Source organism: Phasianus colchicus, chromosome 2 (genome assembly GCF_987193195.1).
Source record: "Phasianus colchicus chromosome 2, bPhaCol1.hap1.1, whole genome shotgun sequence".
NCBI classification, from domain to species: Eukaryota; Metazoa; Chordata; class Aves; order Galliformes; family Phasianidae; genus Phasianus; species Phasianus colchicus.
Genome location: NC_143437.1, coordinates 4,495,901 through 4,511,416, shown reverse-complemented (window position 1 = coordinate 4,511,416; position 15,516 = coordinate 4,495,901). Strand labels below are relative to the sequence as shown.

The window sequence follows — 15,516 nt, the reverse complement described above, 5'->3', positions numbered from 1 at the left end:
AATTCTTGCTCAAAGACAGATTTTTTTAAAATTTAATGCTTTTTATTTTTTTTTAAAGAGAAGGGGAGGAACAGAGAAAAAGAGATGTGCAGAGTTCTTTAAACACTTGGTTTTAAAAGCAAAAAGGGATGGATTTTGGTCATGCATAATGCAATAGTTGCTTGCAGGAGCTAGACAAACATCACACTGATACAGCTTTTATGAGATAAGGACCACTAACTGTTGAAGTGACTGCAGGGATACAACAAGACAAGGGTCAGAAAGTGTAGTACCATCTTATAAAATAAAGATGTTAACATCAGATCAGATTAATGCTGGAGGCATCTGCTGTGAGCAACAGCTACAGGGATCATAACCAACCACATAATGACTTGGAACTTTTTCTGCTAAGATCTCCATGGGTACAGATAGCAAGGGATGATTTAGTACAGATGTTGTTAGAAGGATGGAACTGGGAAAAATGCACACAGGGATCCAAGAAAATCATAGAGGTCCATTTTGACCTGAACGCTGCCACAGGCAAGAGCAAATTCAGAATGAGAAAGAGAAATAAAGAGGGGAAAAAAAGAGAACAGACATACCTCATTGATTAGCATGCGGCTGGCCATGGAGAGACGTGTTTTGGGAGGAAAGTGGCTGGTTATCATGATCCGGAGCCCAGCCTCAGAAAATGAAAGCTGGTGTGGGTAAGCAGACAGCAGCTCATCCACCATGATCACCGAGGCTTTACGGTGGAAATTCCCTGCAACCAAGAAACAGAGAGAAACTGAAGACTTTGCCCACCACCAGCCTCTCTTTCCGTCTTACATGGCTCTCAGCAGAACAAATCTACAGGTTCTAGAGGTCCTTTGTAAGAACCACTCCTTCAGCCACTCCACAGCCCCCTCTGCATTTAATTTCTGTCTTTACACAACAGGCTTTATAAATAAACGACCAATACGGTATCTCCATTCATTCCCATAGATAGCAAATAAAATCTGTTCTGCAGTTTATTGTAGGCCTCTGTTAAATGGATCACTGCTTCAACAATGGTCACTACGGAGGTGAAGAAGTTGCTGCAATAAGGAAGTATTAATTCCACTATTATAATTTGCACTTGTGTGAGGATATTGGCCTCATCCACCATCACCTCTGTGGGATGGGCCCAGAGTCCTTGGATTGAGAAAGCAGAGGCAGGATTGGGACACAGCAGCAGGGAAACCCAAGATCTTCCCCAGCACAACTACACTCAGCACTAGCAAATGTCTGTATTATCATCATCATTCTCAGTCCTACAGCAGAGCACCTCCTCAGGCACTTTCTTTTTTCTGAGGATGCTTCTATGGTTTGGGGTAGACACGTGGGTCACAAAAATCAAGAAGGCCAGATAGCTTTCCCTGGTGACTTTTTCACGTTAGCATGTGCTGTGTACCACTGAAACCCTTCTGCTTTCTTCTTTGTGGTCCTCAGTTCAGAAAAGTGGAAGCTTGGATAGTAAATGTAATTACTGGATGCCCTCAGCATTCTGACCAGCTGAAATCAGGGTTGTTTTTGACCCAGTGCTACTGCTGGTGGTACACCCAGCAGCACCACTCACCCATCTGAGCCTGCAGAGGCCAAGTAAACATAGGAACAATCTGCAAGAAGATGAAGCAATCCTTCGGGCTTCCTTCCTCAGCCAGTTTAAGAAACCACAAGGCTTCAAGACCAAAATGTACCAGTCTGAGCAGTGTCATGCAAAGAGGCATTCTGGTGCGATTTAAACCCAATCCTACAATCAGAGATGCCTTATGTGTGTGCAGTCCTGGGGACACTGGGTAAACCTGACTTAATGCTTCTGTTTTCCCCTAGTGCTTAGTTGCAGTGTGGTTATCTTGCCAGCACAGTTCCACTGTTGAGATTCCAAGGCTACAGAGAGCTGCTCCAGTAACAGCAGCTTCCCCAAACCACAGCACACCATGCTCACAAAAGCTTTCCCTCTGCTCAGCAACAGGGCAGTAATGTGATAGCAGGCATCTGGTAGACTCAAGGGTCTGATGTCAGCAAGAAAAAACATCCACATTTCATTTTCAGTTGCTTACTATATATATACTAAATCTTTCAATCACTTTTGTGGGAAAACAGCTGGTTTTGTTTGTCCTTTATGGAGTCAAGCAGAAGAAAAAGGGCAGCTTGTCTGTACACAGAGGCCAGGACAGCTTTAAATATGACACAACTCCTTCTCAGTTTAAAGTAGTGACTTGGGGAGTCTCTTACTGCTGAAGATAGGTGCATAATAACCCAACATTTACTACACGTGCTTGTTGCCTGCTGCAAAGATAAAGCATGATCTGTTACACTGTGTGTGTGCAGTTTAATTTGTGCTCACCAGTGTGCACACACACAGCTACTGCAGCTGAGCTATGGAAGCAATGATTTTTTTAAGCTAAGGAAATACAAGTGGGGCTTAAGGGGACCTCCCTGCCTATGTCAGTGCTGAGCAGACGTGCCCACCCCACAGTGCAGAGCGGGCAGACAAACTTGTAAACATTCAGAACGATGCAAGCAAGCAGGGTGACTTACTGGAACAGTTACCTTTCTTTAGTAACACCACTGTGGCATCGCAGTTGCTGTTGTCATCCATTTCCGTGTTATTTGCCAATCCATTCACCATGTTTGCTGCGTTTTTTGTCTTCCTTTCCAAGCAGTGTTGTATGGTAGAGTTGTACCTGCAGAAATAAAAGGAATTCTAGGTGTACTTTTGCTGCTTCTACATGGATTTCTTGACACCGCCTTTCCTACATTCAGCTCCTGGCTTTAAGGACATCAAGGGATAGATAGCATGCTCAGCTCCCACCAACCTGCATGCAGTGCAATGCATCTGTTCCCAGAAGGCTTGGAAACATGTGAGAAATCAACAGAGCACTTGTCTGTTTATCTACATGTAATATTTCCATAGCAAATAATGCTTACTCATCATTGTGCAAATTTATTTATTATCTGCAGTCACTCCTGAGTATGAGTGCTATTTTGCCTGTGAAAGCAAACCAGAGAAACGTGAGACCACGTGCTAAGTTCTGGCCTCGACTTTGAAAAGAATTATATATAAAACAAACATATTTGCTTCTTATCTTATTTTGAGTAACCAGGAACTGACACAGACATGAGCTCAGGATCTCACCACGAGACTCAAAGGGAAGGATGGACCACTGTAAGGCTGAGGCCCCTACAGCCACACCAACAGTCAGGCAGGTCAGAAACATCTGTTCAAACTACAGCATCACTTTAAGAAAACAAATCCACTCTAGATTGAAACAGCACAGCTACCTGTTTTGTTGGCCAGTGTTGTAAGTGTGAACCTGCTCTCCACATTAAAGTTTCTAATTACTAGAAGTAAGAGGAATTCTGACTTGTATTCCCTTCTATTGAGCCTGTTTTGCTGCTCTCACTGAGAATTGCTCTCCTAATATTTACTCTGTTCATCATTTCAAAACAAACTTCTACTCTTACTTGTTGAGAAAAGACCACTGGTGTGCTTGGTGGCTGGTAGGTTTTGTTTAATGTTCCAGCTTAAATCCGGGTTTCTTTTCCACTGGCTTTTAGAAACAAGGCAGGAGGAGGGGAATCGAACAGCAGAACAGACCAGCTCCTCCAGCATCACCTGGTATGAAGGAAGCTATGCAGCTCAGATGCTCATGAAATCAGCGCTGGTTGTGCTGCAGTTTTATTACGGGTCTCAGAGCAAGGAATAATGAAACACAATGGGGTTTTGTGCCCACAAAAAGGTAGAGAGGAATCTCTTACTTCATGATAACGATGTAGATGGCATACATCAGCACCAAGACCAAGGACTCCCACCTGCAAACAGAAGGAACACAAAGTACATCAGAGCAGGACCTGGTGCTGAGCTCCTGCTGCCTGCTGTATACTAAAATTCATGGGTTATGCTCTCGTTTGGGAGTTTGGCACCTCACACTAACCATGCCAAACCTCACTCCTGGCAGTTCAACACCCAGCTTCCTCATTGATGGGTTTGAATGGGGCACGGTCAACTATAATTGGGTCTCAAGTCAATTTCAGTTAAAAACAAAACAAAATGATAACCAGCCATTGCAAAACTCAGCGTTTCAGAAATCCTCTGAAATTAAACATAAATCCCCCAGTAAGAAAGAGTTTAAGAAAACACACAGCCCAAGCAACCTGACTCCCCCTAGTGCTTGTGATCTAAATAATGCTGGCTGAGGAAAAACAAAGCTACCACTGTCACTCTCCAAGCTCTAAGATGAGCTGAAAACACAACGATCTCGGCAAAAGTTTTGATTCTCAAACCCCTTCTCTTCCCATGAACCCTGCATACGGCAGCATTTGTGGTGTAAACAGGAAAAATGAACAAGAAACATAGCCAGATCCACTTACCAGGAAACCTTTTCGTCGTAAATAAACTGTAGAGGAAAGATTAAAAAAGAAGCATGTTAAATAAGAAATGCATGACAGCATGCACCAAGACTGCAAACAGCTCATCCCCCCCAGCAGGTGGCAGTGGGGATATAGCAACCTAGGGCAATGGCATTAGGCTCTCTTCTGTTTCCCTGGGAACCTTTCAGCTCTCACGTTTCTCCCACCTAGAAAAGCAGAGCAGCATTCCTCCCTAAAGCCCACAGGGTCCTGTGGAATCAGTGCTGAGCTGAAGAGGTGAAGGGCAAACAGGTGACCTTGGAGGAGCTGCACCAGCTGGTCTCAGCATAGATACTGCAATCCTTCAGCAGCAGCTGGTCTGTAGGTATGCAGATTTACAGCCATTTCCACACCTGGCATCAATGACAGGTGCTCCAACAACACTGAAAACCAGCCCCAGGGCAGAATTTCCTTAAGAGCTAAGCTTGAGATTCTTAACAAGCACTGTTAAAGTCCTGTCAGTACGTCTGAAGGTTTCCCCGTGATGCTGTGCTCCTTGGGAAGGAGTGATGTCTTTCTCCTGCTGTGTCTTGGGGAATACCAACGCTGTGCCATAGAAGTGAAGGGGTTCACACCCATCTATCTAAAAAGCCTTGGCTTTTGGGGTTTGAAGAGGCAGATGTTAGGAGGTCACCAGCAGATGGCCATCATGTTCCACTGCTGAATTCACCAGCACCAGCAGATGCTGGAAGCAGAGGAGACTGCTGTGGTGGCCTTGCTGGCAGCATCCCTCTCACTCTGCTTCTCTCTCCACCTCCAGTGGGCCTCCGTGTGAGCTCTGCTCTACTGCCAGTCCCAGAGCTGGGGATGCTGAGACTGCCTCATGCTGCAGCCACGGTGGGAAGGGCAGTGCTGGCATGGATGCTCACGAGTGGTCCAGGGGCCCTACAGCCCTGGGCTTCACCCAGTGGACCAGGTGCCAGCTGGAGAGGGTCTTGCTGGCCACTTGGTCCTTCCCAGCACCTTCACCTGCTTTCAGCTCAGTGCTGTACGAAGGAGTGGAAGTGCTGTGTATGCCACTAGGAAAACACACCCAAAGAAGTGGTGGAGAAAACCAAGGGAAAGGAAATGGGCTTTAGAAATTACAACAAAACGCTTCCCTGAAGCTAAAGAGCCTGTAAATAGCAACTTGTGTTTGATGGAGCAGCAAACAATAGCTGTATTTGTTACTGGAAGAACACATGACAGCAAGACATTATGCATGCTATAAGTCACAGCCCCAGTCATGGTGATCTAATCTGACAACAGCTATTTTAGGTTGCACTGTGTTGGTGTGGCAGGGCACGAAAGCTTGTGCATTGACCTTTGTGATTAAAAATAGCATCCATCCCACTTCTTTCACTAATGACAATGACCGCGTCCCTTTGAGTTAGGAAACACTGGGATCTTTTTTCTTCCAAGGGAAATAAGGAGTAACAGTTCTTGCCAAGCTTTAAAAGAAAACCAGCTTTGTAATGTAATTTTAAGGTGAAAAAAAATAATCATGCAGCTAAATCAACACAAGGTAAGAGTGATAAAGTTGGCCCACTTCTAATTGCTGTGATGCGGAGTTCACTCGCTCTTATCAGCTGGCATGGAGCACCAAAGAGGTAAGTTTGTTGGTTGCTTTGCTGTTTCTTACTGCAGCACTGCGAATCCTTTGCTGGTTGAAATGGAAGGAGACAAACTCGCATGGATTTACCCAGCAGAATTTTAAGCTGTTGCATTTCAGTGTTGGCAGGAATGTATTTATCTCTTCTCAGGTGTATTTATGATTAGCAAAGGCACCTGTGGAGTGTAGCTCATATGAGAGCACCACAAGCTGCTCTTCAAAATAACGTAAGCTCAATCTTCTACAAAGCAATATTATCCTTCAAGAAAGATGATTATATTCTGGCTGCAGCAGAGTCTCAATGCCCCAGCACGGCAAATTATCCCTATATAGTGAAGTGTTTAAATGCTTTCTAAAATGTACGGTCCATACAAGTCTAACAAATGAGAAAAACAGTGCAAGTTGTGCTGTGCTCTGCACAGAGCCAGCAGCATGTCTGCCAGGGGGAGACAGGGGACTGGAGAGGCAGAATTCAAATATCAGCATGCTGACATCTCCTTTTGATTCTGCCTTAAAAGGAGATAGAGGATCCGAGCCACTGTAAAGCCTGGGGTCCTTAGCTAAATGATGGAGAGAAAATTCTTGAAGTGAAGCAGTGTTTGGACTCCAAAAGGAGAAATCCTCATTTGCCATCGTCTGAGGAGCAATGCTACATAGGACATGGTTGCTAAATCACTCGGGAGCTAAATCTTTAATCACTTAAGATGTTCTCTCTTCTTCTGATTTATCTCTGTTTTTCTCTAACAGGTGTTTAACATGCCTGTGCAGTGACTGCTGTGGAGTAATGCTGAAGAGATGGGGGCCTGTTCCACATCTCCCAAGCCACAATTGGCCATGAAGTGCTCTGACACCCGCATCGCAGTGCTGGCAATGCCTCCAAGCCCTACTCTGGATGCATGAAGGACCTTGAACCTCTTCAGGTCTAAAAAAAATTACAGTTCTCTGATATTATGGGGTATAGTTCAAAAGAAAAGGATTTCTGCAGTTCTGTAATGCCTGTATGAAACACCCAATCCAAACAAGTGGCCAAATGGCAGGCAGCTGCCCACATCTGTGCTTTCCTTGGACTAAACTAATGGAATCATATCACCAAATCATAGAATGGCCTGGGTTGAAAAGGCCCACAATGCTCATCCAGTTCCAACCCCTGCTGTGTGCAGGTCGCCAACCAGCAGACCAGGCTGCCCAGAGCCACATCCAGCCTGGCCTTGAATGCCTGCAGGGATGGGGCATCCACAGCCTCCTTGGGCAAGCTGTTCCAGTTCACACCACCCTCTGGGTGAAAAACTTCCTCCTAATATCTAACCTAAACCTCCCTTGTCTCAGTTTAAGACAATTCCCCCTTGTCCTATCACTATCCACCCAACACCTGCTAGATGTCTTATGCAGGGTAATCTATTACGATTACTGGATGTGGTGGAGTTCATTGGTCAGGAAGAGTTTTTGGTATGATGCTACCTGTCAAGCAGAAATAAAAGTTTTTAGTTTTGCAGCTCATTACTAATAGTTAGGTAGCTTTAATTCTAGCAGCAGCATTGATGCATACATTAGATTGAAGACCTTGCAGAACAAAAGCACAAACAGCTTAAGGCAAACCCTCTGTGTGAGGTTAGAGACATAGGCCTCTGTGCCTATAGAATATGCACATGGCATACGGATGTTTGATGAGCAAAGGCAAAACAAAGCACACCATGTCTAAGGAAAACTGCATAAACTTCAGAAATGCGAGTGTTCATCTTCTGACTCCATGTTCCTTCTTCTTGCTCGCATATGGGATTTGACCTCACAAAATCTCTTCCTTTCTTGGGGAATGTACAGTCCTAGACTACATGCCCAAGCAAAGAAATATATGCACAAAGTAGAAACTGTTACCAGAAAAGACAATTTTTGCATATCCCGACGTTGGTATTTCTTCATCTCTTACCCTTTAGCCATGCTTTTCTACAGAACCACGGAGACCACACGTTCATTTTTCCAGAAAATGAAAAACCACATGGCTCCTGGAGTGAGGACCTTAGCTACAAAACTTTGGTTTCCTAGTGAGATCCCTCTACAGCAGACATGTGGGCTCCCACAGAAGAATAACATGCACAACAGTCTTTGGAAACTTACCACAATGAGTGCAACAACAGACAGTGTATAGTAGATTGAATCTCTCAAGAGACTCCATGATGACAGTGCAACAACCTGGGGAAAGAGGCAAAGAGAGGACGTCAGGCAGGTCCAGGTGTAAGCCACAGGAAGGCAGACGATGGGAGCTACTTTACACCATTCTGAATTGACCTCTGAATGTATCAGTGTTTTTCCTGACCACATCCTCCAGTCATGCTCGTGCATGAAATTAGCCAAACAAACAGCAAGTTCACTCTCCTTTCTGTCTACAAAAATGTCTTATTTCAGAGTGCTATCAATCTGTAGCTTCTCCCAGATTTCTCTGTTTATTACAATACTGTAATATTGCAAAACAAATACCATAAAAAGATATTGACCATCACGCTTTATGGCCTCTTAACACTAATGTGGATGTAATTTATGTCTGGTGTAAAGTCTTTACGCAAACACTGACATGTAAGAAACTCTCATGTAAGAAAAAGACACCCCCAAAATAATAAAAAGCAAAGCAGAACCCTTTGAAGTCCTTGAGTCAGATTAGGTTTACACCAGCTGACAACACGTATCTACATGTGTAAGGATAGATGAATGGAGATACTTTGTGATGGAAATTTCCAAATGTAGAAACCTGGAGTTAGGTTCATAATTGGGCTCAGAGACCTTTAATTAAATCTTACAGATAGTGAACTCCTTCCTTTTGATTGAGCGTTGCATTGAGCACTGATTGAGCACTGCGAGATGGTTTATAAAATAACTTGAGATGATTCCAGTCACCTTTTACAGCACTATTTAAGGTCCTATGTTCCTTTCTGAGCACAGATAATGCTTTTTTCCTAGGGAAATTTCCTCTAACACCTGAGTGAACACATTAACAGCCAAGCCTTCCAATACAGCTATCCAGGAGGGATCTAGTGCAGAAAGGTCACAGACCAGGACAGCAGGGAATCACAGACTCCTGCCCTGATTTCAGATTGGAGTGAAGGCAATACGTTCCTGCCTGGGACTGCTACAAACTGCTCACATGCCACAGACATCCTAGCAGCTATCTCTCATGTGTAAATATGGGCAATAAAAGCCCAGGCCTCCTGAGAGGGCCGAGTCATTGAAGTGAAGTCTTCGAGCCATCTGATCACTGGGAAGAAGAATCTGACAGAGGGAAGCCTTGCACATGAAGTAACCACGTACCAAGGCTAAAAGGAGCTAATTAGCACTGAGGGAAACGGCAGCACTTTCAGCCTGCTGACAGGAATTTTGTAGTCTCGTTGTAACTGTCAAGACCTTGAAGGCACAAGTCGTGCTATTCAGTCTTGCAGCAGCCAAGGGCTGCATGTAAATCTTAATGCACTGCAACCCTCCTAAATCACCATTAAGCAGATCACAACTAAGGCAGAAAGGAAATCAGGGAAGCAATCAGCTTGGGTAAAAACACGATGAGATTTAAGAGTTTGGAATCAGCAACGGTAGAAGCCAGAGGAAAGGGGAGCCAAGCACCAGGAGACAGCTGTAGAAAAACACTGATCGTTTCCTCCATTAAAGGAAGCACACAACATCCAGCCCCCAGACACAGGCCCAGGAGCCTTCACTTAACTACAGCACTGGGGACTAAATCTGGCCTCTCCAGTGCAGAAAGGAAGAGCTCTTCCATGTGAGATTCAGTGAGAGCAACTCCCCATGAGCAGACAAAGCAAAGGCCCTATAGCACACAACTCACCTGCACACTGCAGTGTTCCTACAGGTAAAACATGTCCCACATTGGAAACTGGGTTTCCTACTATTAACTCTCAGCCTGCAAACTGCTATGTCTGTAGTAACATTTACTGCACAGAACACTAATTTCCCATTTTGAAGGGCTGGAAAGAGCAGGGTGCCCAGAGCCTCAGAGGCAACGTATCCCAAACTGGGGCGTCACCATTCACCCTCTATAAAATTGACCATTCTCCTCTGCTCTTCCAAATTATTTCTCTCCTCCTAACTGTGCAGAAGCCCCTCTGCCAGCATCTTCCATCCAGAAAAGATGTGGTGACAGAGGCCATCGAGTTGGCTGTTTAAAGGCTATGTGCCTGTTCTCTCCATTGCCCACAGCAGACAAGGAGTGGTGCCTTTCCTTTGCTGTAAGCAGCGTGCTGTCTTTCTTTGCACTGTGACTTACTGCAGACATCATGCAGATCATGCAGGTATTTTTTTTTTTAATTTTAAATTAGACGTTCCAAATCAGACTTTTCATTTCTAGTAAGCTGGTAAAGTCTCAATCCCAATCGCAGTCACGTGGATACTGACGGGAGCATTACAAAAGTCAGTTCTGAGGGCTTTCATAAAAACCTGATGGCAACGCAGAAGAAGAGTGTATATTCTTTTCATACAGAGGACCAGACTGTCCTCCAGCTCTGTGGAGGAGATGCAGAGCTCATGTACAGACTGCTGATAGCACACCCATGGGTCGGCGTGCTTGCTCTCTTTTCTTCCCAGAGGAGGGACTTGCAGCACTGCTGTGCCCCTCCTCCTCCGTGCAGTACCACAAAGTGCATTGCTTTTGCCTGTTTGCCTCCTGTCCCTCACACTGAAACTGCTCCAAAAGCCATGGCTTTCCATGCAGTTCAAAGCAGGACATTGTGAGCAAGGTGCCAGAATAAACTCAGACAGCCTTACCTGGCAATGCAGGTAACAACAGGCTAAGAAAGCAGGCAGCAAACACCAACCTAGTACTTGACAAGCCACTCAAAAGAGCTGTAGGATGTATGGGAAGCAACCAACCAAGCTGCTTCGCGGCACGGTTAAACTTCCTGTTTACGCAGGAAGGGCAACACCACAAAAGCAGTTACAAACCCACATCATTTCGTCACGCAAAAGCCTTTGCAGTGCCTCCCATCCTGAAATCTGCCTTTGTGCTACTGTGAACAAACTCAGAAATTACTATCAGCACTTCCCACGTCTCTTTTCCCCCGTATCCACAGTCAGCGCAACCAACCCTTGGTTTGTTAGCCACAGGAACTCAACAGCAGTAGCCTAGGCATGATATTCAGCTGGAACAAAGCATTTGTTGCAGTAACGTATTCCTATGGGTCTTTCAGGAAGAGAATTACCTTCAGTCCACTGTGAAATCCCCATCTCATAAGGGGCTTCTTCGTCAGTAATTGCACAAGCAATAATAGCGTCATTAGCACCATTTTGCTTGCTCCAGGTGAACATAAATGGAAGATGTATTAGAAATAAATATCATTATTGGATCTGAATGGCCTTAAGGAAATCCAGTCCATCATTCTGAAATCACAGCTGCAAAAATTAAAATAATCTCCACCACACAACCCCTACTTTCTCCACCAGGTACTTGTGAGAGAAAGAAATGATGTGGTAAGACACAGCAAACCTGCCCACGAGGACATATCCTTGTATGCCACACTGTTATGCTATGGGTTGGACAGTGCTACATTTGCAAAATTCTAGTTATGTGCCATCATATGTCATCTGTCTCAGTTCTGGGTAGAAATAAGAAAATCTGCTCCATCATGCTCAGGTTAAACATAGTAGGTTCAACTGCATTTTACAGTTAAATACAGACTAAGGTTCATTCAAATCTCAAAAGTCACATCACTTAGGGAGACTTTCTTACAGTTCCTACAAACAGAGGCAGTTAAAAATCATGGAGCTTTTCTGGAACCTGGACAAACCTCTGGGGCAGTTTCTTGAGCCTTTGCTTTGTTATGTACATCAGCAGCAATGACACAAAGCTGCTGGGTGCCATTGAGGTGATTCCTCTCCCACAGGCAGCTCTCCTGACAGAGCTAAGCATCACTGCCTATCTCTGGTGAATCTGTCAAAGGCCTCAACCTCTGGGACAGCCTTGTGAGGCTTCATCTCCCAGGGTACATTTCCCTTGACAAAGCACGGGCTTTCCACTTTGCCATTTATTACTTTAGGATGTCCCTGCTTGGCTCCAGTAATTGCAGAGATCCTGCCACCTGCCTGTTCACCACCACTGGTCACAGTATCAATGAAGCATCCTATATTAATGTGAGACAATGGCACTGCCTCATCTGTATTCCTCTTTATATTAAGCTATGCAATTGTGACTTCCAGCAAAGAGTCACTCAAGAGCCTCCGTGCATTTCTTGGAAGGCACATCCCCACGTGTTAAGACTGAAGAGGAGGGCCAGTCTGGAAAGGAAGATGTTTGCTTGGGACTGAAGCAATTCCTTGTCTTGCCCCAAGCCCTGTGGTCTAAGCTCAGATGAACCGAGCAAGCAATATCCCTTCTTTGTATATGGCATAAAGGAACATTTTAACCAACAGCAGCACCACCAGAGAACAAATATGCATGGGAATGAACGAGACTGCAAGCCTCAATTTCACCAGCATCATTCCCACAGCAAAATTTGAGTTGAGCCTGAGCCAAAGGGCACTGAGCCCTACTGAAAATCCTGTAGTTTAGGTATAGGTTTATGGTATAGGCCACTGAGTCCTGTGCAAACCCTATTCCCTGAACTTTGGGTTGGTGCTCTGCAGGCAGGTCCTCCTGCACAAAAGCAGCCCTCAGCAAAGGGAGTGCTAAGATTACCTCTGTGGCTCAATGGCTGCAGACTGTGTGCACTTCGAAAGGTCACAACCAAAAATAAGATCAGAAATAGCAACTCTGTGTTTAACATTCTGTTCACACTTGCTCTCAATCTTGATCTTAAACGTATCAGTCTTAGAGCAATCGCAATGAAGATACAAGGCAGGAAGGAATTTCGGAAGATAATTACTACCATCTTCCAGCAGAGCTTGTAACTGCCTAACCATCAGGACCTGCAAGTTAATTTTCACGTAACTTGCCTTATTTTGGGAATTATGTCCCACTTGCAGTGAGCAATCAGTTGATCAGAAGCTTATAATCATTAGCTGCAAAACAAACAGCAAACATCACAGGGTGCAAGTTTCCCCTCAGCCAGACACAAACAAACCAGAACCTGTGAGTCAGGCACGCTTATTCCCTCTTTCTGGAGGGAAAAGAAACATGGATGAGAGCAGGGTCTGAACATCTTCAGATGCTTTGCAGGGAGCTGGGGTCAGAGCTGCAAAGGCACGAGGCACTGCAGCAAAGGGAAAACTTTCTGTGTTGGACAGCCCCATTTTGCAGGTGAAGGGAAGGTGAGCAGGCAGAGATGCTCCTTTCTATACCCTATCATGATATCTCCCTGCTGCTGACATGCTGAGATCACAGCCATCCCAACGTTCCAGGGCACTCTGAGTATCCAGCTGAACCCCCTGACCATAACCTGTACCAAGTACCTCCTGACAAGGAACCCAAGTCCCACAGTGTAGCATTTGGGCTTGCTTGGGGTTTTGACCAATATTAAACTCTCCCAGCTGAACTTCAGCAAAACAAAATACAAGCAACTGCCAGGCCAACAAAAAACCCAACCAGACCTTAAAAATGCATGTTTCTAAGCCAGTAATTGCTGAGCTGCTCTGATCTGCCAGACTCACTGCAAGGAAAGCTCCTTCCAATCACCAGGTCCCTAATTTTACAGCTGGTTAGCTGTTCTCTGCAGAGTTCAACCATCACCACAGCTCCTGATTCACACGCTGTGGACCAACTCAATCTGTTCTCATTATTTCATCAAGAATATTTGCTTTCTTAAACAGCTCTTGATATTTTCATTACCGTGGCAGCAATGTGTCTCTGTGACATTCTCAGAATGGAAACAATGGACGCGCTCCAAATCTCTGGACAAAACCAAAAATATTTCCCGGCCCTACTGGTACTTGTAATCATCCCTGAGCAGCATGGCTTTTTAGCTGGGTTTCTGCAGAGTCAAGGCTGCCAGTTCTGTGGCTCCTTCAGTTCAGATTCAGGAGCCAGGCCTCTGACACCACATCTAGGTTCACGTGCCTCTCCCCACAGAAATGATGCAAGCAGCTTCAAAGCACATTGCTAAACAGCACCCAGTGCAGGAACACTGATTCCATGCACGCTGCTGGCCTTGCTTTGGGAAACAGAAGTACAGAATCATTAAGGTTGGAAAGACCTCTAAGATCACCAAGCCTAACCCCAACATTCCCCAACCATGCCCATTGCCCACGTCCCTCAGTGCCACATCCCCACGGCTCTGGGACACCTCCAGGTGACCCCAGCACTCCCTGGGCAGCTGTGCCAGTGCAGAATCACTTCTGGAGAAAGAATTGTTCCTAACAGCCAACCTGAGCCTCCCCTGGCACAAGGTGAGGCCATCTCCTCTTGTCCTATCACTAGTTACCCAGGGGAAGTGGCCAATCCCCACTTAGAGTAGTTACTTTTGCAATGACCAAGTCCTATCAGTATCATCAGACCTCTTCAAAAGGAGACCAAAAGAGTCATTCACCAAAGCCAAGATGAAGCACAGCTTGAAGTCCATACACCATTGTGGAAGACAAGAGATGACCTACTCAGAGAATAGGACAAAGGGCCTTCCTCAGTGTTTTCTGGGTAGCAAAGTATTTGCTTGGACAGCAGACAGAAATTTGTTTTAAAACCGCAAGTCCTCAGTCCCCAAGAAAACAGTGTTTGCATTCAAGTGGGAGCTGGAATGGCATCTAATCTGCTTGATCTCTGAGAGTTGGTCTGCTACCACCAGTGCCAAACATCCCAGCAGGAAAACCCCAGGGAAAAGGAGCACTGTGCTGCATTTCCAGTGGGTGAGCATCCTTCTGGATTGCTCCTTCAGGGAGAAGCACTGATAATGTATAGATAAGGACGCAAGAGGCAGATCAGTCTGTTCAGCTGCCCATCAGCTTCTGCTGCTGGCCCATCAGCTTGACTCTGAGCTAGGGTTTTACCAGGACATTCAGAAAGGCTTCAGCCTCTGAACTGCCTGACTGCAGCCTATGTTGTTCATCGAAGGCCTGAGTTTCTGCAGGAAAAAGGGAACGGCACTGCCTACTTCCTCTCCCTGCTCTCCTCATGCTCGGGGTTTCATGTGGCCATGCTCACAGCTGTGTTTCTGTTAGGAATGCACACCCCGTCTGTTTTATTGCTGGGTTTCTTCTTGGTTTTCAAGTCTGCAACAGGTGTGTATCAGTGAAAGAGCAGGCCCACCAAAAACCACTGCCTGCACAGAATACTGTCATGTCCTACACTGCAAAAGCAATATAGAGACCCAACAGTGTTGGCACAAAGCTTTTGTTAAACTACTGTTTCACAAGTTAAACTGTTTTCTGCCACAGACCAAAGAAGAATTAAAAAACAACACCAAAAACCATTCAGGTTCTCCCCTACCAAAACTCCGCTGCGATCCACAAGTAAAAATAACCTCATGAATGCAATCTTCAAACCGAAGGTCAGTAATGACTCCAGTCCAAATTACTTGTTGTCTGTGAAATTAAAGCTTAAAAGATTAAGATGCATGCAAGCCAACTGTACGACACAACTAGGTTAGAAATAGATT

At 45.2% G+C, this 15,516-nt stretch overlaps 1 protein-coding gene across 1 annotated transcript in view; it reads right to left on the bottom strand.

Moving 5' to 3' along the window:
* SLC24A3 (solute carrier family 24 member 3) overlaps nt 1-15,516 on the bottom strand; it is a 148,903-nt gene that overhangs the window by 31,351 nt on the left and 102,036 nt on the right. The window contains exons 7-11 of the mRNA XM_031603372.2: nt 8,117-8,191; nt 4,375-4,400; nt 3,763-3,816; nt 2,542-2,687; nt 582-742 (exon numbers count right to left, since the gene is read on the bottom strand). Of these exons, the coding sequence (XP_031459232.1) occupies nt 582-742; nt 2,542-2,687; nt 3,763-3,816; nt 4,375-4,400; nt 8,117-8,191 (462 nt within the window). The remainder of the gene's footprint in view (nt 1-581; nt 743-2,541; nt 2,688-3,762; nt 3,817-4,374; nt 4,401-8,116; nt 8,192-15,516) is intronic.